The sequence below is a fragment of the Notolabrus celidotus genome, chromosome 9 (assembly GCF_009762535.1).
Source record: "Notolabrus celidotus isolate fNotCel1 chromosome 9, fNotCel1.pri, whole genome shotgun sequence".
NCBI classification, from domain to species: Eukaryota; Metazoa; Chordata; class Actinopteri; order Labriformes; family Labridae; genus Notolabrus; species Notolabrus celidotus.
In genome coordinates, this window is record NC_048280.1 from 1723220 (window position 1) to 1747559 (window position 24340).

At 42.9% G+C, this 24340-nt stretch overlaps 1 protein-coding gene across 1 annotated transcript; it reads right to left on the reverse strand.

Annotated features, from left to right (window-relative positions):
- Positions 1–4234: 4234 nt before the first annotated feature.
- ak8 (adenylate kinase 8) lies at positions 4235–23282 on the reverse strand. The gene is given in 21 exon segments (XM_034691697.1): positions 4235–4741; positions 4926–5055; positions 5478–5558; positions 6757–6782; positions 6785–6892; positions 8474–8478; positions 9383–9472; positions 9628–9750; positions 10368–10548; positions 10550–10569; positions 11573–11602; positions 11605–11643; positions 11763–11835; positions 11837–11845; positions 19000–19068; positions 19194–19304; positions 19418–19467; positions 22376–22460; positions 22568–22698; positions 23004–23078; positions 23191–23282. Coding segments are annotated over 19 exon segments (1392 nt in total). The 5' UTR covers positions 22652–22698; positions 23004–23078; positions 23191–23282; the 3' UTR covers positions 4235–4663.
- Between the last annotated feature and the right edge of the window lie 1058 nt (positions 23283–24340).

Genomic DNA, 24340 nt, shown 5'->3' on the forward strand with positions numbered 1-24340 from the left:
ATTGAAGTAAACGTCCTAAACTGTGATAACTGCTTTTAGATCAGAGAAGAAGAGACATCAGCGGGCTGTCAGTCACACACACACACACACACACACACACACACACACACACACACACACGGCTCATTAATAATTATGCTGATAGAGGACTGAACCTGTCTGACGATTGACTGTATCTCTCTCTGTCTGTCCGTCTGTCCGTCTGCTGAGAGGGTGACAGTCTGCAGTCTGTCACTTCTCCAGGATCTCTCAGACCCTGAAGCCTGCTGGTAAGATCGAGGCCGACTCCTCTTACCTTGGACAAAAACTGTATGAGACTCTCCTCTGCTGACAGTTCATGAATAAAGCCCATTTTTAAGGCTCATTTTGACCCAAAGTACCCGGTACTGTTAGTTCTGGGAAACTTCTCCTCAAGGAACTAAATGGTTCCAATAACCAGAGAGGGTTTGGGTCCAGTAGCTCCTCAGACGGCTCTCACATCTTTGCCTGCTAACTGTGAGTATTTTCCCACTCTCAAGACCAGCCTTAGACCACACTAACGTTTTTACCACAGCGTCAACAGTGTTCACTTTGATATACTCAACTCAACTCAACTTTATTTATAAAGCACTTTAAGAACAACAGCAGTTGGACACAAAGTGCTGTACAGAAACATAATGGATAAAAACAAACAATAAATCATAAAATCAATAAGAACAATAAGATAAAATAAAGTTGAAAAATAAAAATAGAAATAAAAAGGCACTGAAACAAGAGCAGGGTCTCATGCTGAGTCGAAAGCCAGGGAATGAAAATGGGTTTTAAGACGACTTTTAAAAGTGGACAGTGAGGAGGTTTGTCTGACGGCTAAAGGAAGATCGTTCCACAGTTTGGGAGCAGCGACAGAAAAAGCCCTATCCCCCCTGAGCTTCCGCTTGGACCTCGGTACCTCCAGGAGCAGCTGATCAGCTGACCTGAGGCACCGAGCAGGGGCGTAGAGATGGATCAGCTCAGAGAGGTAGGGCGGGGCGAGACCATTTAAAGATTTAAAAACAAATAAAAGAATCTTAAAATGGACTCTAAAATGCACAGGCAACCAGTGGAGGGAGGCTAAAATGGGCGTTATGTGCTCCCTTTTACGTGCTCCAATTAAAAGGCGAGCGGCTGCATTCTGGACCAACTGGAGACGTGCGAGGGAGGACTGACTGATTCCTAAATAAAGTGCATTGCAGTTGTCGTATCTGGACCGCCCGTGATGTGTAGATGTAGAAGGAATCTTCGTGACACTGGCTTGCTTGTTTAGTAATACATTTATTACAAGAAAGCAATACCAGTATCGGACAAGCACCGCGGAATGCCTGGAAGACAGCTCTGCAAATCTGCTGACTCCCAGAATGCTGTTGACCAGCACCTTTTATAGGTCTTTGAGCCAATGACATAGCCTACAGCAAAGCCCAAACTTATCTTGATCTCTAGTTATCTACTTTACCCTCCTGGGCTCTGCTAGCCTAATGGTTACAAACCTTGTCCATGCATGTCACTAAATTGGAAGGGGGTCTCAAACAAATTCCTTGAAAGTCTGGGGCAACATAGGTTTCTCTTTGACTTGTTTTACATCAGTTACTTATTAACTATCAGATACTTCACAGTAATCCAGCCGGGTGTGACAAAGGCATGGATTACTGTTTCAAAGTAGTAGTAGTATAGGGGAACAATCTATTCTGCTTTCATGTGTTCCGTTCCATTCCACGTTACGTTTTACCACAGTGTCAACAGGCAGAGGGGGAATGTGCTGGACTACTTTCTGTGGATTGATTTGATATGACGAGTGTGATCAGGCCCCTGAGGATTAATCACTGTTGTTATGGGGGTTTCAGCCATAGACTGTATAAATATGGACGTAGTATCCGTGACGTCACCCATCTGTTTCTGAGCGCTGTTTTGAAGCCAATCGACGGCGGCAGCCATATTGGAAATGTTGAACTCAACCAGGCAGAGTGTGACGTAAAGGGGCGGAGTTTGAGCCTCCGAGCCAACAGCTATGTGTTGCTGACCGGGAGTCACGTCAGTCATGTCCTTATTTGGGCAAAAACTCATAATCTTAATATCTTCTGAACCGTCGCGTTATAAAAAAATCCCCCCCCCCCCCCGTACAGTGTGTGCAGATAGAGAGATTAGCTGCTGTAGCCAAGCCGTTTTTTTAACCAGGCTGTAAACATGTTTATTAATGCTGCAAAGATCGCCTTTTTGAATGGGTGTGTATGTGGTTTCCTGTGTTTCTGCAGCCAGCCTCAAGTGGATTCTCGATGAATTGCAGTTTATAACACTTCCGCATGGGCTTCATCGTTTGAGACCGGAGGTTGCTGCTTGGTTTCAACCAATCAGACATCCAGAATCAAGTATTTGGTACATCTTATACTTGATAATAATTCCTGTTTGCAGATTCTGTATAAAAAAGCAGAATGTGTGGAGCTAGAGATGAATAGTTCTGCTCTTTGTTTGTAGTCTGTTAGTATTGATCAGTTATCTATCAGCAGGCTCTGCTATATGCAGAAAAAGAGTCTGTGTGGAGAACAGAAGGAGGCTCAAATTGCTGAGTGAGAGAGGGAACAACAGTAAATTAGGATTTGTATAAAATGTAATTTAGTGTTCTGTTAAAAACTGTGTTCCTGCTCAGACTGTCATCCTTGTCTGAAAAAGTTTGACACTGAAAACTAATAAATTGTTTTAATTCTAACACATTGTTCCTGAAACTGACGTCTGTCATAAATGTTTCTGAGTTATTTTGTAAAAATATTTTCTCTGTTTTTTTTTCAGACGTGTGAGAGGCTGGGAACATCTGAACTCTGAGACGTGAACAGATTCTTAAGATGAGGCTCGCCTGAGGCAACGCTCCTGCTGTCTTACTACACACACACACATGCCTAAACACACACACACACACACACACACACACACACGCAAGCACACACACACTAATTTGTGTGTGTGTTTGAGAGTGAGGGTCAGAGGCTCAGTTTCAGAATGAAGCTGCAGGTTTCTTAAGCGGACATGCATACATACATTTTAATGTCTCTGATTTCCTGGGTAACAGATTCTTTCATTACAGTCGTTTTCATGAGATCTCAACTTATTTTTAATCTCTATATTTTGGTATCTAGAAAACAAGACAACAGGCTTCTTGCTGTGAGAGAACGTCTATAAACATGTTTATTTCTGCTGGAAGAACGGACTTCACAGTGTGGCTCTCACTGACTCCCCTGGCCTTTGTGAGCCAGCCTCAAGTGGAAACTCCAGGAACTGCAGTTTTGGGGACTTCAGTGTTAGCTTCTGCCTGCCTTCTCTTCCTGCTTCCTCTTCCAACCCCTTCACCTTCCTCCTCCACTCCAGCTCCTCCTTCCTGCTGGGTCGGATTTTATCAGTGTCATATCACTGATGCTCGCTGTGTTCTGTACCCCGGGGGTCTTTGCTGATGCTCTTCCTGCCTTGGCTTCTCATTAATACACAGGAAAGAGAGGGGGGGGTGTGTCCCCCCCCCCCCCCCCCCCCCCCCCCCCCCCTTCAGGACTTTGACATTCCACGTAGACACATGGAAGGGCAGGGAGGTCCCAGAACAGAGCCGCACCACCAAATATAACTTACTTCAAGGAACATCCTGCCGGAGGATTGAGAGGAGCTGATGGAGATATTGAGATTTTTAAACATAAACTAAAAACGTATTTATTCAGTCTGACTGTTATGTAGGGTTTAACACTTTGATTTACGTTACTATTATATTGATTTGTAATGTTCCTTTATTGTTTTATTATTTTTAACTGTTTATTTTTTATCTAATGTATCTTCTCAGTTTTATTGATATTCTCAGCCTTAATTTTATCTTCAACTCTTATCCTTACCCTTTTTTAATTTATATGTTTTGACCTATTTATGTTCTCAATATTAATTTGATGCTTTAACTTATTTTAATTACACACATTTCATTGTTGTTGGTGTGCATTAGTCTCTATTTTAATGCCATTATTTTATTTCTTCTTCTTTCTTGTTTTCAGTCGCTCTAAAGCACTTTGTGTTGCATTTAATTTGTATGAAAGGTGCTACATATATAACTAAAGCTTGATTTACTGATTGATTGATTTATTACTTCATGCAAATAATAAATTCTTTGACAAGAAGGTCCTGACTGAAGTTTGGTTGTGGCTTGATTTTCACATATTTTGAGGTCTATATGACTAAAAGGTATGACTGACTGCATTACTGAAGGAATACTTGAGAATATTTTAATAGGATGCTTTTTAACCAGAAACATACAGTTTATAACACCGCTCTCTCTCAAAGATAAGCTGCCAGACTCCATTACTGAAACCTGAAATTGACCTGAAAGAACACAGACTGTAGTTTTGTATTGATATATGTGTTTCTGAAATACTGAGCTTCATCTAAAGTTAAAATTTACATCACAAAAACTCCAACGAAGCTGAGTGTGGAGAATTGGACACTGAAGAAGGAGCGTGAACATACAAATGTAGAGGACTCTTCAAAACTGAATAGGCGAATGGAAACACCAAACATTTAGTGCTCTGACGCAAACAACGATATTTGATTTAAATGAGATAAAAAAAAAAGTTCCAAAGACTCTAAAGTACTTCTGTTCTCAGGTCAGGAGAGTCCAGGTTTCATTCAGTCGTCAGTCTGCTCTCCAGAGCCTCAACACAGAGTGAGGATCCTGATCAGCATCAATAGGAATAGCATCTGGAAACAAAGTCTGCATATACACCACACATACACACAACACGCACACAACACACACACAGCGTCATCAACGGGATGAAAGAGTGCAAAGAGTTGTTGGGGACTATTTCCAGCAGTGGATGCATACACATTCAGTGGTGTAGCGACTACTTTCAGCAACAGAACACATGTATGTTGTGTGTGTGTGTGGTGTGTACCTGCAGGGATGTGATGTTCATCCTGTACTGTCTCAGTCTGCGTGTCACAGTCTCTGTGCCGTCCTCAGGTCTGGTCTGCAGTCGGTCCTGAACCTCAGAGCTCGGAGCAGGTCGCGTCACAGCGTGGAACCTGCAGCAGGAAGTGACATCACAGGTTCAAACAGTTAATATTTAACATTTGTGCCTCCACATCATATCCAACCAGTAAGCTGTCATCTGTTTGTGTGTTTTTTTTTGTTTACATGCATCATGTTGTTGTTATTTTAGCATACTTATGTTACCTGTTAATCGTCAGTAAATCCCATTTACAGTGAAGCTGAGACTCACCAGAACACATGAAGGGGCTTTCTTCATGAGATGTAATTATCAAAGAGACTGTCAGTGTTTATTTCACAGTTTCCACTTTGAATCTGATCACAATCACTTCACATGTTGCTGACTGTACTGTAAACACTGCTGTGCGGGTAGTAACGGCGTCCATCTTTCTTTATCATCGTCACGATATCCAGAGCCAGTTGAGTCTGAGACCAGACCTCCTGGGGTTTCCTTAACCTCTCTCCGCTGACTGGATCTGTGGCTCTGAGAGTGATTCTCTCCAGACAAACATCAGCCGTCAACTCCAGGAGGAAAACTCTGTGTGGGCGGGGGACATCGGAGGTCATAAGAGGTCGAAGGTCAGTCGTGCAGCATCATAAAGAAGCTGTTTAAAACGGTCCCACAGACAAAGAGCCTCCTTAATATTTAAGGAGCATTTGTATTTAACCAGTTAATGTGAGCTGCAGATCCATTAGAGTGAATATTTATACGGCGGCATCAATATCATCGGCACTCAACTACTGAGGTGTGGGTGTGTGTGTGTGTGTAGATTTGGGACTCCTGAATGCTCTTAAAAGAAGCATAAATCTTAGTAACAGAAGCGGTCAGAGTCAAGTGTAGTACATTTTGGACTGGTGGACTCCTGTTGGCTTATTGTTGGTAGTAGACGTAGTAGCATCTCTACCTGTGTTAGACTTCTCTACCCGACTCCTTCTTCAGACACTTGTATCTTAAAGAGCCATAGTGCCCGTTACCCCTCTAGAACTTACACTCCTAACATGCAGGACCTGCTCATCGTACCTAAAGTCTCTAAAAGTAGTATGGGAGGTAGAGCCTTCAGTTATCAGGCCCCTCTCCTTTGGAATCATCTACCAGTCAGGGTCCGGGAGGCAGACACCTCTCTACTTTTAAGAGTAGGCTTCAACTTTCCTTTTTGATAAAGCTTATAGTTAGAGCTGGATCAGGCTTGGACCAGCTCTTAGTTATGCTGCTATAGGCTTAGACTGACACACTGGGATCCTGTCTTTCCCTCTCTCTCCTCTCTCTGCCTGTCTCTCACTTTAACTCTTCCTGTCCCATTAAAGTTACTAACCATAGACCTTTCTGGAGTCCCTGAGCTCCCTTGTCTCGTAGGTTCCTCTGGATCTCTGCTGCTGTGGACGTGCCAGACTCCAGCTGCTACAACTACTACTATCCGTCTTCCCCACTATCATCTCTCTCTCTCTCTTCATACTCCCTCTATCCCTCTCTCCAACACGGTCTCAGCAGATGTGTGTCTAACATGAGTCTGGTCCTGCTGGAGGTTTCTGCCGTTAAAGGAGTTTGTCCTTGCACTGTAACTGCTAAATGCTGCAAAGTGCTCTGCTCCTGGTGGATTAAGATGAGATCAGACCTGAGTCCTGTCTGGAAGATGGGACTGGATCTGATCCGGTCTGATGTTTGGTCTTGTTCATAATAGAACATAGAGTATGGTCTAGACCTGCTCTGTAGTAGTAGTGTTAGTAGTGTCTAGTACCTGTTGGGCTGGGTGCGGGACTCCTGCAGCTCTTGGCTTGCTGCAGGTCACTGGGGAAGCCGTGAAGGATCCAGCCCCTGCAGCTGCAGTCACCTTGGCTCAGACGCTCCTCCAGAACCTGGACCACCAAGGATGTCTGAAACTGAACAGGTTATATCACGTTAGTAGAGACGGATGCAGATGCAGACTTTAATGTTTATTAGCTCAAACACAAATAAAAAAAATCTTACTTTGTAACAGAGTCCGTCGGGTGCAAGAAAAAAACAAGGTTGAAGTCATGTCATATCTGAAGGTACTAACCACTAATGACTGTAAACATGAGTCTTGCCTTCACCAATAAGGTGCAATGGATAACCAGAACAACAAAGAGCAGTCCTGATTGGTTGATGGTTCTGTTCCTGTGATAAGTGAGTCCAGAATGATCATAAATCCAGGACACTGATCTTGTTATCAGCGTGTCTGTATCTGCGGTGTGAACACGGACTCTTCTGACAGCTGCTGATTATTAAACACAGCTGCTGTGATCCAGCTGTGATCAAACACACACACATGCACTAATATGAATCTGTGTGCTGGAGAATGAAAGAGGTGGGGGAGTGTGTGTGTGTTGTGTGTGTGTGTGTGTGAGAGTACAGTGAACAAGGACTTAAAACCCAAGGGGGACGCTGTGATACAGACAGGAATCAAACAGTTCTTACTTCTGCACAAAGAGACACGCGTCAGCCGACAGAGCTGGATCCGACACTTTACAGGATGAACATCACTGCGGCGGTGTCTTCATACAACATTAATGCTTCTGAATGTAGGACGTCCTAAGAAGTAATCAACTTCCTACTTTAACCATGACGGTCTGTCTCTGTACCTTTAAATCTAACAACATGTAGATGACATCGGGGAGAAGCTGTGAAGTTTGCAGCAGCTCGGATGATCTTCAGAAGAGGGTCGAGAATATGATATTTATTATTATTACCCGGCTCTCTTACTGATCTTCAAACTGGGTAAGATCTTGATTCTGATTGGTCGACAGTTATTAACTTTCACTAACACGTCACTTGCATGCAGTAAGTTATAATTGGCGGTACAGCTCTGTTCTGAGAGCTCCCTGCCCTTCCACTTGCTTACTGGATTGCCAAAGCCTGAGGCGAGGAGAGCACACCTTCAAAGGTCACTTGTGGCCTGAAATCAGCCATTATAAACACCCGGCTCTCTTACTGATGCTTGATTCTGATTGGTCAAAACCCTTTGACGACGGTTATTAACTTTCACTAACATGAGCAACACCAGAGGCAAACTGATCACACGTCATTTTGCTTCTGCTTGTTGACACCATAGACCAGGGGTTCCCAGAATGTGGGTCTGGACCAAGCGTGCCGGATACGGCCCTGGTGGTGAGGCTTTCAGCAGTGTGACTGCCCCCTGGTGGCTGGCTGCAGTATAGGTCAAAAAATCCGTCTGCAGTCAAACTTTAAAAAATAAATACACGTCGTATGAATGTTTCTCCCCTCCGTATGCTGTGGTGATATGTAGTTAGTATTTGACTGTTTTGTGTCCAAGGCCTCTTTTTTCTGAAAAGTTTCTTTTTCGTTAGTTATTAGAGTTTAAAAAACGGGGTTTTACTTCCTGTTTGATTCACAGCCGCCGTAGAGGAAAGCTTCAAAGGACACACAGCGTCTTGTGACGTTACGCTGTAGGGCGGAGCTTATTACAGTGGCTTCACAGGCTCTGGCTGCACAATGGCGGCGCCCAGGAGAGGGATTTTTTGGCTTCAGAACTGTACAACGGAAGAGGCGGAGCAACTCTGTCCATTTTTATTTACAGTCTATGGTCTGGACCCCCAGGGGGGTCACCAGACACAAATGGGGGGTCGTGAGATCTCTTCCAGAATGTTTTTTTTTTTGTAAGAGTCTAAAAATAGTACATTTTACCCGTTATGATAAAAAACATTGACAAAAATAGAGGCTAAATTTGAAATAAAACCTTGAAAATATAAAATGCAATGAGTTTTCTGCCTTCCTATGTTTCCAGATGACTCCTAAGTTTAAGGTTAGTGAACAGTTAATTATCAAAAGCATCAGAAGCAGAACAGGAAACAGCCACATGCTCATATAGGTAGGCTAATTATCTTCCAAGTTAGTAGCTGGGTAATAAGCGGGATAATGAATGATTAGCAGGTAGATATGGGAAATACAATCCAGAGTCAGCGGGCGCCCCATGTACAGAGAAGATTTGGTTCACATATTCCCCCTGCTCTGTAGTTTTCCTTTCCGTTTGAGTTAGAAATATGAAATAAAGAATATCTATAATGAACGGATTTGCAAATGCAACTAGTCTGTGATGATTAAATACATCTGTTCAAGTGGACGGTCTCTGTTTTCTGTCCTTTACGTCGGCTGTCGTAACCGATGTGTAATATATAAAATAAATAATAAGATCAGAAGATGAAGGTCCCTTCATCAGCGGCTGTCTCATGTCTTTAATCCAGCTGTCTGTGCTGCTGTCACACACTGCTGTAATACAGCCACACACAATCCACTGCCAGATTCATCTATAGATAATGAGAGAGAGAGAGAGAGAGAGAGAGAGAGAGAGAGAGTGTGTGTGTGTGTGTGTGTGTGTGTGCAGTTACCTGGTCTTCCTTGATCCAGGTAAGGTTTAATTTTTTCACCCATAGCTGAACCTTCAGCTGCGACAGACCTCAACAGCTGACCACAACACACTGAAGAGGAAAGGGTTAAAAGAGAACGCTTCACAAATCCTGAAAGTGAATCAAAGTTAAAACAGGCGCCATCACGAGCACAGAGCGGTTAGCGTGTCCGTTAAGGTGCTGTCTGAACTGCGTGTGTGTTATTGTGTGTGTTATTGTGTGTGTACCATCCACCATCTTGTATTTCTCTGACAGCACCCTGGCCTGATGACTCTTCCCTGACCCTGGCGGACCCAACAGGAGGATCCTGGGAGTTCTGGGGCGGCGACGAGTCCGAACAAAAGCCAACACTAAAACACAAACGCACAGAAACACAAGAATGGAAATAACAACACAATTCACCTCATAATTAAGGAAAGTGAACATGTTTATATAAATCGGTGAATCATCTGCATATTGGAGGAGTCTACAAAAATCCTGCTGCAGAAGAAACCTCATGTTGGCTTCACACCGAACAACTTGAGCAGCATTTGATTTTCCAAAGTGGGAATAAAATCTTGAAGTGAAGCTGGAGTTGAGGCTTGCTTGTTTGGTGTGAGGTGGTCATTTACTCAGAACGAGCAGTTTGAAGGCAGCTTTTTCTTTCGTCATGGCAGTCTTGGTGTCAAGCTAAGACTTTCAAAATCCCCTAGCGTGTCACAGACATACAGAGAGAACCAGAGAGGATCTCAATATGAGCCCTGAGGGACGCCACACTGTCAAACTCTTGCATCCTGCTTGACCTTTGGTTAGCATCTAGAGATTGGGGGTTTTGTGATGCCTCATTGTGAACTACTTATCCTGAAAGCTGAAGAATCACATGATCATAGTTTCAGTAACTGGCAGCTTTCACTGTTGTACAGAAGCTAGCGCTAAAAGTGAAGGTTTAAGAGGGAAAGTAAAGGGGTTTGCAATGTGACGTTCATACCTTGCTGGTAGACGTCAGCATGAGGTTGGTCACTGTTGATGATCTTCAGGACGTGCTGATAGGCTGAGCTCAGACCTGTGACCTCACAGCGGTAACGCTGCAGCTCAGCCAATCGTTGCTTCTCCGACCGACTCTGCTCTCCCTCCAACGCTCAGCGACAGCTGTTTTCAAGCGGCCAGATAGAAAGTCTTGTGAAAAACATCTGCAGACAGAAGGAAGGCAGTACTGATCACTGTTTAAAGCTTGCTAAAGACTCTTCCAAACAGAGCATGCCTAGCCGTACTCTAGCCGAGTGGACTGCAGCTGCAGAGGCTGGATCCTTCACGGCTTCCCCAGTGACCTCAGCAAGCCAAGAGCCTGCAGGAGTCCCAGCACCAGCCCAACGGGTAACTGAGACACTACTACACACTACTACTACAGAGCAGGTCTAGACCGTACTCTATTCTATATTAAAAAAAGACCCAACATCAAGACCAGATCAGATCCATCCTATCTTCCAGACAGGGACTCAGTCTGATCTCCTCTTAATCCACCATGAGCAGAGCACTTTGCAGCATTTAGCAAGTTACAGTGGCAAGGACAAACTTCCTTTAACAGGCAGAAACCGTCCGAGCAGGACCAGACTCATGTTAACACACATCTGCTGAGACCATGTTGGAGAGAGGGATAGAGGGGAGGTGAAGAGAGAGAGAGATGATAGTGGGAGACGGATAGTAGTAGTTGTAGCAGCTGGGGTCTGGACCACGTCCACAGCAGCAGAGATCCAGAGGAACCTACGAGACAAGGGAGCTCAGGGACTCCAGAAAGGTCTATGGTTAGGAACTTTAATGGGACAGGAAGAGTAAAGGAAGAGACAGGCAGAGAGAGGAGAGAGACAGGATCTAAGCCCATAGCAGCATAACTAAGAGCTGATAATCTTTCTGTCAGATAAAAATCATCCTCAGATCGACTCATCTGTCATCAAATCAACGCTCTGCCTCTCAGCTGTCTGAGGAGAAATGTTTGAAGTGTTATCCTCGTCTTCCAGCTCCATGCTTTAATCTTTATGTGGGATATGATGAGATGCTTAGCTTTATTTTCTTTGTCTTTATGCAACACATCATTTCAGTAACAACACCGACCTCACAGTTAACTTTAAACTCCTGTTTGAAATCCACTTGAAGGCTGTGGACGTGTTTCCTCTGCTGGAACTGATCTGGACTCACCTCCTGTTAATGGGTCCACCAGTTTCCCTGACTCCTCTCCAACAGCACATCATCTGCAGCATCCAGCATCACTGGACACACACACCACACACACACACACACACACACACACACACACACACGGCACTTTCAGTATCAGGATGCATATATGTTTGTATTTTGTAACACATGGGTAATATTTCGTTCTCACCAACATGTTCGGGGATGATGCCGGCCTGCTGGAGACTCAGAGCCTGCAGACGAGTCTGAGGGATTCCTTCTAACCAGCCAGCCCTGACACACACACACACACACACACACCACACACAACCACACCACACACCACACACACACACACACACACACACACACACACACAGAGTGAATCTCTTTTTCTGTTTACACGCTGGTGAGACTTTGATGGTTTGTAGCATAGACTAGATTAAAGATAGACTCTTCTGGTCTTCTGGCTTCACTAACATGAGCAACACCAGAGGCAAACTGATCACACGTCACTTGCATGCAGTAAGTCATATTTGGTGGTACGGCTCTGTTCTGAGAGCTCCCTGCCCTTCCACTTGCTTACGTGGAAGGGCAAGCCTGAGGCGGGGAGAGCACACCTTCAAAGGCCACTTGTGGCCTGAAATCAGACACTATAAAACTCTTATTACACGGCTCTCTTCCTGATGCTTGATTCTGATTGGTTAAAACTCCTTGACAATGGTTATTAACTTTCACTAACATGAGCAACATCAACTGATCACACGTCATGTCAAATCAATCCACAGAAAAGAGTTCAGACACATTTAGCTTCTGCTTGTTGACACCATAGACTGTAAGGTGAGGTAAAACTGTTAGCTTCCATTAGCATGAAAACAATGTGGCTAAAATATTAGCATGCTAAATTGGTAGGCTACGGACATCTTTATATTGGAATCCTGTCCAGTTGAGAGAAACTTTAGGGTTAGCGGTTTAGTAATTCCAGGATGAGGACAGATCTTGTTTGCGTGACACTGAGCAGGTTGGCACTATTTAAGAGTCTACATCGATGGAAAGTCCTCCTAAAGGACTGCTGGACGTCCTCCAGCTCTGTCATCGTTGTAACCTGCCTCTCTCTGTATTAACAGTTTAAAAGTTGTTCTTCTGTGAGACCTGAACTAAAGCGTCTCATTAAACTCCGTCTCCTGTGTGTGAACACGGCGATGTTGTGTTTTTGTATGAATCTGAAGAGTTTGACAGCAGCTGGATCCTCCGCTCGCTGCTGTCTGACAGTCTCATGAAATCTAAATAAAACCCGACTGTTTAATGCAGAGAGCCGCTTCGTTCTCACTATGACTGCTGAGGAACGTTAATCCCTCAGTGCTGCCTGCCAGGCTGAATCAAGAGGACTGACAGCAGCACTGACACACACACATGTATGACAGGCTGCAGGTGTGTGGACTCAGTTTTTAACGGTGATCAGTGATAATGTTACAGAATGTATCATCCTGTCAGGAATTTAAGTAAGGGATGATGAGCAGCTCGTTATGGGAAATAGAATCCAGACAGGGAATAACAAGACTCATTACCCAGCTATTAACTTAAGATACAAACAAGTTGTTAAAAACATCGATTAAAGATAATTTTATTGATTTAAATTATTTATGTTTACAGTTTTTAAAAATAGTCCCAGTGATTCGTCAGTGATCGTTCCATGGTGATGGATTCTTCTCTCCCTGTGTCGGTGGATTGAACATGAACCTGTCCTCATTCAGCTCTCCTTCTTCTCTGAGCTCTGCGGTTCACACACCTTTAAAAACAAACTAATGTCACAACTTTGAACCCTGCTGCCATCATCACCACCGCTCAGGGTTTAACTTTCTTTGTAGAGATCACTAACCTGAAGTTTCTCTCACCTGCTCCGCTCCTTCATCATATTGATGAACAGGATCCAAGATGAAAACGTCCGTTACCTGCATGCTAACCGAAGCTAACGTTTTCGCCACATTGTTTTGATGCTAACAGAAGCTAACGGTTTTACCTCACCTTACGGTCTATGGTGTCAACAAGCAGAAGCTAAATGTGTCTGAACTCTTTTCTGTGGATTGATTTGACATGACGTGTGATCAGTTTGTCTCTGGGCGTTGCTCATGTTATTGAAAGTTAATAACTGTAGTCAAGGGGTTTTGACCAATCAGAATCAAGCATCAGTAAGAGAGTTGTATAATGTCTGATTTCAGGCCACAATGACCTCAGGAGGTGAGATAAGATAAGATATTACTTTATTGATCCCCAGGGGGAAATTCAGTTGTTACAGCAACCCAGACAGAAGTACAATCAAGAAGAAGTTTCAATAAGTAAAAATAAAATAGATAAATAAAGATAGAATCCAAATGTACAAATTTAAGATATGCACAAATGGTTTAAATAGTGGTAATTACAGGCAGTATTAAAAATGGTTCAGTAGTGAAGTTAGTAATGGTTTAGTAGGTGTGCTCTCCCCGCCTCAGGCTTTGGCATTCCACGTAAGCACCTGAAAGGGCAGGGAGCTCTCAGAACAGAGCCGTACTGTCAGATACAGTATATCTCACTGCATGCAAGTAATTAATGATCTAAAAACTAGACTGAGACGTAGGTAGGGGACTTTTTCCAGCATTAACACGACACTTGAGAATATCTTATTTTTCTGACATAATCAATCAAATTCAAGTGATTGATTAATAATAGAACATGACATAAATACTATCATAAGTCTGGAGCATAGATTTTATAAAATATGGTCGTAGTATCTGTGACATCCCGTCTGTTTCTGAAGCGCTTTTTTGAGGGCAATCGGCAGTGGCAGCCATATTGGAAATGTTGAGCGATTGTGACGTAAAGAGGCGGGGCTTTGAGCCTCCTCGCCAACAGCTACAGTGTTCCCGCCTGTCAATCAAGTCAGCTGTGCCTCTCATTGGAAGACTCGTAATCACAATATCTTTGAAATTGCCGCGTTATAAAAATATCCCCCCCCCCTACAGTGTGTGCCGATCCAGAAATGAGTTATCCAGACTACACTCATTTTTTGAACCAGACTGTAAACATGTTTATTTCTGCTGTAAAGATCGGCTTCTTTGAATGGGTGTGTATGTGGTTTCCAGTACTTTCAGAGCCAGCCTCAAGTGGATCCTCAATGAACTGCAGTTTTTAACACTTCTGCATTGGACTCATATTTTTAGACCAGAGGTTGCCACTTGGTCTGGAGCAGAGACACATGAATGCTGGGTGAATAAATAAGTCAATAAAAAGAGACTAATTGAAGAGATGTGAGAAACTTTCAGGGGACTCTACGTGAACCTTTAGACCTGTAGGACCCCAGACATGACGAAGTGTTGGACGTTAGAAACAAAGAGTTTCAGAAAGTTTATCAACCAGCTGGAGGAAGACAGGAGGGATGATCTCTGAACACAGAGCGTGGAGAGTCGACCTTCTGCCGAGAAGCCTCTGTCTCTCAGCGGTGAAAATAAAGACAGCTGAAGTGAAGACAGAGAGACGGGACGGCAGAGAGACGGGGAAAGTATTTAATCTGACAGGAGGAGGCGGGGCCCAGATGGGAGCTGTCAATCATCCTCCTCTCCTGCATTCACACTGACAGTCAGAAAATAAAGACATCACACACACACTTACACACACACTGCCTCACACACACAAACACACGCAGTCCCAGGTGTGTTTGATGAGTTTAGCCTGCAGCCAAAAACAGCCATTAGCAGATGAAAGTAGCCGATAATCACACACACACGCGCTCACACACAAACACACACACAAACACACACACTAAACTCTGATGCTAAATGCTAAACGCTGAAGCTAAACGCTGCAGGCTGAAAGAGGCAGCTGTTTGTAGTGTTTAGAGGAAGAGCTGAACGCCGGTTTGTTGCTGATCACTGAGAGGCTGCTACACACACACACACACACACACATACACACACCGAACACACACTGTTACACACACACCAGCTGACTGAGGATAAACTAAGACGTGTCAGACAAAGAGATGTTGGACATGTTTTCTTGTTGTAACAGAAACTTTGGGTCTGTGTGACGCTGATTCAAACACAAAACTCATCAGAACATGTAAAGGGGTCACACCAGATCTCCTAAACCAGGGCCCAGTCCTTTCCAGAGATCTAGAGGGAGACGTGATGTACCTGAGGAGACTCTTTCATGCAGACCGGCTGATCACATACAGGACCATTCGCACCTTCTCAGAACCTCCAAATCGACACCAAGAAGTCCTAAAGGTCTGCTAGAACCTTCCCAAAACCCCTGTCTATCCATAAGTCACCAAAAAGAGCACTTGAACTTCCCACAGGGGTACGAGGACTTGCTTAAAACCGCTTCAACCTCCCTAAGATACATAAACGCATCCAAAAGCCCCCCTTGAATGTCCTCCATGGCTACAAAATCTGCCCAATGGCCACTAAAACAAGCTAAATATGAACTCACACAGAGTCCAGGACCAAAGGACTCTCCTCAGTGATCCCAAGATCCTCCTACAAGACCACCAAACTTTCTAAAGATCAGCTAAAACCTTCTCCGTCAATGTCCACACCCGCTGAAGGACCATCTATAGGACCCACTGAAGCTCCTCCGTGATCACAACAACACACTTTAGCTCCCGTTGAACTTCCTTAAGTATCAAAGAGACCACAGGACCCGCAGAACTCCCACCAGGACCACCAGAACACCTGGAAGTCACCAATCATCTGTGATGCCCAAAACCAACCCACAGCACTCATGTAGACCAAACCCCCTAGAGCCTAAAAGCACCTCCACGGTGACCACAAAACCAGCAAAGGACAAACTATCATCACTTTGTTCATCTCTTCTCCTTAAAGAGCCCAGAACTTAACCCGGGGACCACGAGAACCTCCTAAAGAACCACAAAAACATCCTGAAAGTCTGAGTCTTCTCTGCTATCATTAGAATCCAATCCCCTCACAGGCGGGACCTCTGGACCTTCTTTAAAACCTGGACAGCAAGGACAAACACTTCCTGCAGAACCCCTCAGGCATCTTCCAAAACCACACAATCTCCTCAAGGCACTGTAAGACCACTTCATTGGCTACTAGAACCAATCACAGGACCTATTTAAAGACCACAGGGCCCCCCACTAACCTCCAAAAGGACTGGACTTCCTAAAGGTCTGCAAGAGAGTCTTACATCAACCCTTGTGGGCTACTTGAACGTCCCACAGGTCTGAAGAACCTCAACAAAATCTTTCATCCTTTGACCAGAACCCTTTGGGACCTCGAGACTCAACTTTTGAACAATAAAGGAGCCCCAGAACTCCCCCAGTGACCATCAGGACCACAAAAGCGTCCTTCAGGTCTCACAGGGTCCTTTTCAAATCCTGCTAGAATGACCTGAATCCACAAACCTCAGAGAGATCTTTTGACTGTCTTTAAAGAGCTTGATTGTTCTCAAAACCATTTGAACATCAACACTTCCTACACGAATACCTCCAGAACCACAAAATCTGCAAAAGAAGCCACGGAACCACCAATCTGAGGGGTCCTAACACCAGGAGGATAACCCAGAACCTCAAAGGACTGTGAGACTCCTCAACAAAAATGTCTTAAAGGACTTTAAGAACCATCTCTTTGGGCACTAAAATGTGCAAAAATCTCACTACATGCATAGGGCGACATTCAAACCCTCAGGATCCTTCCGGTCAGCTCTGAACCGTCAGACTCTCCTGTTGGTTCTCTCTAAACCTGGTCCCCCCTCTGTTAGTGTTTTAATGCCTAACACTCAGCGTACAGGTATTTGAACAAAGGGCAGACGTTCAATCAGACAGATAAGTGCAGTTGTGAGCTTCAGTTTGTGTTGTTGTTGTTGTTTTTGTGTGAGTGTTGGTGACAGCGGCGTCGCTTTCTTTAATTCTCTTAAACTGATCAGAAAGCGGCGCTCGGTGTCCTGATGAACGCTGACAGGAAACAGGACGTGATGCTAATGAGGAGCAGCAGAGAGGACGAGCCCGAGTGAAAATAACACCCGTGATGTGACAGCAGCACGTCTGTTTGATCAGCTGATCCCCGGGGAAACACGCCAACACGCTGCTCGGCCTGCTGGGATTCGTAGTACGACACAGCGGCGACCAGAGCGCTAATTATTATCATCACAGAGGCACATCAGAGAGGGAGACAAAGACAGGCAGGGAGAGAGAGAGAGAGAGAGAGAGAGAGAGAGAGAGAGAGAGAGAGAGAGAGAGAGAGAGAGAGATGATCTGCTCGTCTTAGCAGGTGTTTGAACTGGAAACAGTCCGTTTCTGGTGCTTTATCAGACTCTGCAGCTTTTTTCATAAACACCTAACTCCTGAAAGTTTCAAGGTGGGCTGAATTTTCAACCCAACTTAACTCAGACTTTATCCATCCATATATATTTTCTTTCATTCTTTGAGGGCGGTTTGATAAGTAATGATGGTAAGAAGATGTTGTCATTTCAATCCCCCCACCCTGCATTTTTTTTCCTGTTAGGGCCTGTGTCCACTGACGGCTTTTTGTTGCTCTGGCAGCACACAAAACCCTGATCTCAGAGCGCTTCTCATCTACGCTTACTGTTGCTGGATTACAAAAGTTGTCCTGTCACACTTGCACTTCTCTTAGCCCTACCATCAGACACAGGCCCCTTAACTAAGTTCAGTGGGAGCAGGCCCCTTTACTAAGTTCAGTGGACACAGACCCCTTAACTAAGTTCAGTAGACACAGGCCCCTTAACTAAGTTCAGTGGGAGCAGGCCCCTTTACTTAGTTTAGTGGACACAGACCCCTTAACTAAGTTCAGTAGACACAGGCCCCTTAACTAAGTTCAGTAGACACAGGCCCCTTTACTTAGTTTAGTGGACACAGACCCCTTAACTAAGTTCAGTAGACACAGGCCCCTTTACTAAGTTCAGTGGAACCAGGCCCCTTTACTAAGTTCAGTAGACACAGGCCCCTTTGCTTAGTTTAGTGGACACAGACCCCTTAACTAAGTTCAGTGGAACCATGCCCCTTATCTAAGATCAGTAGACAAAGGCCCCTTTACTAAGTTCAGTGGAACCAGGCCCCTTAAATAAATTCAGTAGACACAGGCCCCTTTACTTAGTTTAGTGGACACAGACCCCTTAACTAAGTTCAGTAGACACAGGCCCCTTTACTAAGTTCAGTGGAACCAGGCCCCTTAAATAAATTCAGTAGACACAGGCCCCTTTACTTAGTTTAGTGGACACAGACCCCTTAACTAAGTTCAGTAGACATAGGCCCCTTTACTAAGTTTAGTGGACACAGGCCCCTTATCTAAATTCTGTTGACACAAGCCCCTTTACTAAGTTTAGTGGACACAGGCCCTTGACTAAGTTCAGTGGAAAAGGCCCTTAACTAAGTTTAGTGGACACAGGCCCCTTATCTAAGTTGATGTATGATTCAGTGCTGGTGGTGGTCTTACCTGGTTAAAGCAGTCCACATTGTCCAGTCTCTGCTTAATCAGACGGACCAGCTGATCAGCAGGAAGCTCCTTTACACACGCACAGACACACACACAGACACACACACACACACACACACAAGAACAGGTCATCATATTGTTCTGTCCACAGCACACATTTTTGTCTCTTTGTGTGTGCGTTTATGTGTGTGTACCTCCTCTCTGAGCATGTATTTGCGTGCCTCTTCGCTCAGCTCTGACTGGTCCTCCAGTAAACCATCTAAGGTCACATGAACCGCTTTCAGCTCCGCACTCAGCTTTTTGGCCTGAAGGACGAAAACAACCACAGAAGAAGAAGAGGAGGAGGAGGAGGAGGAGGAGAAATCAAACACGCAGATCACCCGAGCAGAAGGAGAAAACTTCACCTGATAAAACTCACCACTGTTTGTTTCCCGACAGCAGGAGGACCGAGCACCATGACCCTGGGAACTGATACACAGAGAGAGAGAGAGAGAGAGAGAGAGAGAGAGAGAGAGAGAGAGAGAGAGAGAGAGAGAGACAGACAGAGAGAGAGAGAGAGAGAGAGAGAGAGAGAGAGAGAGAGAGAGAGAGAGAGAGAGAGAGAGAGAGAGACAGACAGAGAGAGAGAGAGAGAGAGAGAGAGAGAGAGAGAGAGAGAGAGAGAGACAGAGAGAGAGAGAGAGAGAGAGAGAGAGTGAGAGACAGAGAGAGAGAGAGAGAGGTAAACAAGGTAAGACAGGTGGTGTAGTTTAGTGTCCACAAACAACAACAACAAGAAAACAAAACTTCCTTTCTGTCAAATATTCATAAACTTAGGTTGATTTTGGAACTCTTGAAGAAGAGGAATGGTTGATTTGTTACTATTCTAAATATATTAAAGCGGGTCAACGAGAGGTTTTGTGAAATATTTGTAAGCCTAGATTAAATTGAAGACTTATAATGTAATGGTTTATCATTTGATCTTGTTTTATTTTTTTATTTTTCATTTAATTCCATTAAATGTATTCTTTGTGTTTCACCTTGAATTTTTTTGAATGGAGCTTATTATATGTATAATTTTTATTATTCTGGAAATTAATTAAATGTGACATCTAGCTATCACCGATCGGCTCTGTCAGGACTAAATACATCTGCAGCTTAGGACTATATTTATCCTGTTATATATGTGAATCGTTTATTTTTGTACAATTTTAATAACATACAGAAATGAACAGATTGGATCAAATATTTGATGTTACTTCAGAGACATTTAAAGGACTAATAACTTCATGTAAGTGAGTTCAGGATAGACAGGCTGCAGAGTCAGAGCTCCATCTAGTGGCTGAATAGATAACTCATCACATGTGTTGATATAATGAGTCTGCAGACCTGGAGGCTGCAGTTTCAGGACGGTGACATTTAAGTGCATTTCGACCAAGAGTTCCTGGGTCTTTAAGCCCCCAGAACTACTTTCCCCTGAACTAAAAGGTTCCTGTGCCCCCATTGTTGTCTGCATTTCGACCGCGGGCTGAAGTCCCGGGTAGATTGTGCAAATCAGGCCAGTGACGTATGGAGGAAAAAATTATATTAAAGAATATTTTGAAACTTCCTCTGTGTTTCAACAGCTGTGTTAACTCCACAAACACTGACACATTTAACCAAAAGTCCCAGGACCTTTGAAAAGTACTACCCCCCAAGCAGGGGCTTTTCAGGGGGGAGATTATCTACCCCTGAACTAAATTTAGACCCTGGTTCCTCCGGTCGAAATGCACATAGTTCTGGGTTAAAGTCCCTGTGGAGGAAAAATGCCTTTAGACACTATAAATGTGGTCCTTAGTGATCTAATGAACTCTGTGAATGTGTGTGTGAGCACATCTATCTCAATGCGTGGGTATGTTTCTGTCAAAGCTCCACGCCATCATGGACAACATCCACCCCCCTCTCTACAACATGCTGGTGAATCACAGGAGCACATTCAGTGCAAGATTGATCCCCCTAAATGCACCACAGAATGCCACAGGAAGTCATTCCTGCCTGAGACCATCAGACTGTTCAACTCCTCCCACTGATCCCTGAACTATAACCTGTACTCTGTAATATTCCTGCAGCGTTAACATCCTTGTATAAATCTCCTTCATTCCCAGCGCTGTTGTTCATAGGTAACTCTAACTATTCTGCACATCTGTATATACTTCATTTTATTTTCTTTATATTTATATCTTATTTTATTCCTTCTTCTATTAATATCTAACTTTCTTACATACTGTTCATAAGAGCTCTGTAATGACCAAATTTCCCTCCCTCTCTCTGCAACGATGAAATGTTCAAACCAAGACAGAAACCTTGGTGTAGTCTTAGACTCAGACCTTAATTTCAGCAGCCACATTAAGACAATCACAAAGTCAGCCTACTATCACCTTCAGAATATATCAAGGATTAAAGGACTCATGTCTCAGCAGGATGCAGAAAAACTCCTCCATGCATTTATCTTTAGCAGACTAGACTACTGTAACGGGGTCTTTACAGGACTCCCTAAAAAGTCCATCAGACGGCTGCAGCTCATACAGAATGCTGCTGCTCGAGTCCTAACAAGGACCAACAAAGTAGACCACATCACTCCAGTTCTTAGATCTCTACACTGGCTTCCTGTCTGTCAGAGAATAGACTTTAAAATCCTGCTGATGGTTTATAAAGACCTGAATGGTTTAGGCTGATCTGCTACTACTTTATGAACCATCTGGACCTCTGAGGTCATCAGGTACTGGTCTGCTTTCAGTCCCTTGAGTCAGAAGGAAACATGGTGAAGCAGCGTTTAGTCATTATGCTCCACATATCTGGAACACACTCCCTGAAAGCTGCAGGTCTGCTCCAACTCTCACCTCTTTTAAATCAATTAAGACCTTTTTATTTAACACTGCCTTCCTATCTTAGCTCATTTTAACTCACTTAAAATTAAAATTTTAATGTAATTTTGAATATATTTCAAATTTTCCTTTTCTGCTGTTTTATTATATTTGTCATTTTAATAATGTTCTTTTATGCTTTTAATGTTTTAATGTAAAGCACATTGAGTTGCCCTCGTGTATGAAATGCTCTATACAAATAAAGTTGCCTTGCCCGGGATAAATAAAGTATTTCTGATTCTGATGTTGACATTTTCCAGTCCTACAAACAGCTCTCGTCCCTCAGCTGCATGGTTTAATTACAGAGTGAATCTGCTTTAATGTCAACGTTTGTGTGAGCATAGAAAGCTGAAGCGTTCAGGATGTCATGTCAGAGAAGATGTTAAAAAACAGAGATAATAGAGTGTCTATTCCTCTCTCTCTTGCTCATTATTAAGGCCTCTTTCAAACATCTAGAACTCTCTGCAGAACTCTCAGAACCACTTAAGACTCACTGTCCACACTGCTCCTCTGCAGCAGGTTGATCAGATAACTGATCGGATCTTCAGGCTGATCGATCACCAGACTGGACAGCATGCTCTGCAACACACACAGGGACACACACACAGAGGGACACACACACACTCAGTGTAGTACTCCTGGTTTGTAGCTGCAGCTCTGAAAGCAGCAGGCGGACCGTAGAGTACCTGCGTCAGGTGGAAGATGTTGTGTTTGTCTGCGTAGATGGACATCTGAGGAGGGATCCTCAGAGGTTTCACCGTCTCATCCATGACCAGCAGGAGGAAGGGGGGGAGACAGACCTGATGGTTCCTTTTTCCTGAGGACCATGAACGCATCACATTAGTACAAAACCACAGTAAACACATTTATTCTCACAATGTAGTTCTCTTAATAAAATCATTCATTATAAAGCAGTGTGATATGTAATTGATCAATATTGTAAGACTGAATGAATCATTTTGGATGACTTATTGATCAAAATATACTTAAATTAGCCTCAATAATATTATTAAATTATGATTATTAATGCTTTAATGTGCTGCTGCTTTAATTTTGTATCTGTTGAAGGTGAAACAACAGAACATCAGACAGAATCTGATGAAGTGAGACTTTTAAACTCACCTTTCTGTCTCTACTTTAGCATCAACGTTAGCTTCTCTCTGGTGTAACTGCGCATGCGGGACTTTTCCGTTAATTCTTGAAACATAAAGAAACATTTAATGTTACAGATTTAATTTAAAGGAACTTCTTGTTCCTGATCCGTCTGTAAAAAAGACTTTTAATAAATATAATAATAACACAGACTCACCTGCTTCACGGGCCGGTTACCAAGGGGCGTTTGTTTGTTGTTGTTAGGGGCGAGCGTCATCGTCGCGCTTGCGCAGTGAACGTTACTGTTCTAAAAGATCAGATGAGACAGAAACATCCATACATGTATTTACCTTAGACTGTAAATACAATTTTTATTATTATTATTTAGTTATTAGTTTTATTAGTTTTTTATTAGTTATTAGTTATTACTATTATTATTTGTATTTAGTATTTACGGTGTTTACTCCGTTTCCCAGTGATAACCTGCTATTTATTTCATTTTTAAAAATATTTTAATTTGTAACTTTTTTAAATATATCAACAAGACAAAACAAATACAATCAAACAGAGGCTCAGACATGTGAAATGAAATAAAATTGATATTAAAAATAAAAATAATAAAATAATCAGATACATAAACTAATAGAAAACACGTGAAGTAAATTTTAGTTGAAAAATAATTTTAAATGACAAAATAAATGAAGAGTAGTAATACAATAAAATAAATAAAAAATACACATACACACAAATAATTTAGAGAGAGAGCAGAGAGAAAAAAATAAGCGGTCATTTTTAGTTGTTTAATGTTAAGTTAAGTCCAAATCTCCTCTGAACTTACTTTACTAGTGAAGGTAATTGCACCTTAGCATGTCATAGCCATCGAAAAACAACTCAACAAGGGACTTTTATTTTGAAATTCTTACTTTTTTAACATAAATAATAATAATAAATTAAATACATTTTATTTATTATGCACTTTACATTCTCAACAAATCTCAAAGTGCTACATGACATATCAAAAGGGCAGCAAGAATAAAAACAGGGTTAAAAACAGGCAGTAAAATACAGACACTTGTTAAAAACAGTGTAGTTCAATAGAAGATGTGAAAGAAGCAGGGTAGGTCAGATAAAAACTAGGGAAATCAAATGTTAATAAACATGGCAGTTAGTGTACACATTTATTATCCCTAACAGAACTAAATAATTACAATATAAAATAATAAATGTAATATCCCACAAATTCTTACATATTAAAATTACAGTTTTAAAAAAAGTTATTTTAGTCTATTTCAACATTTGTTTACTCTTTATGACAAGCCCCATATTGCACTGTTGTTATCACTGACATGTTGACTGAGTGTTGTTTG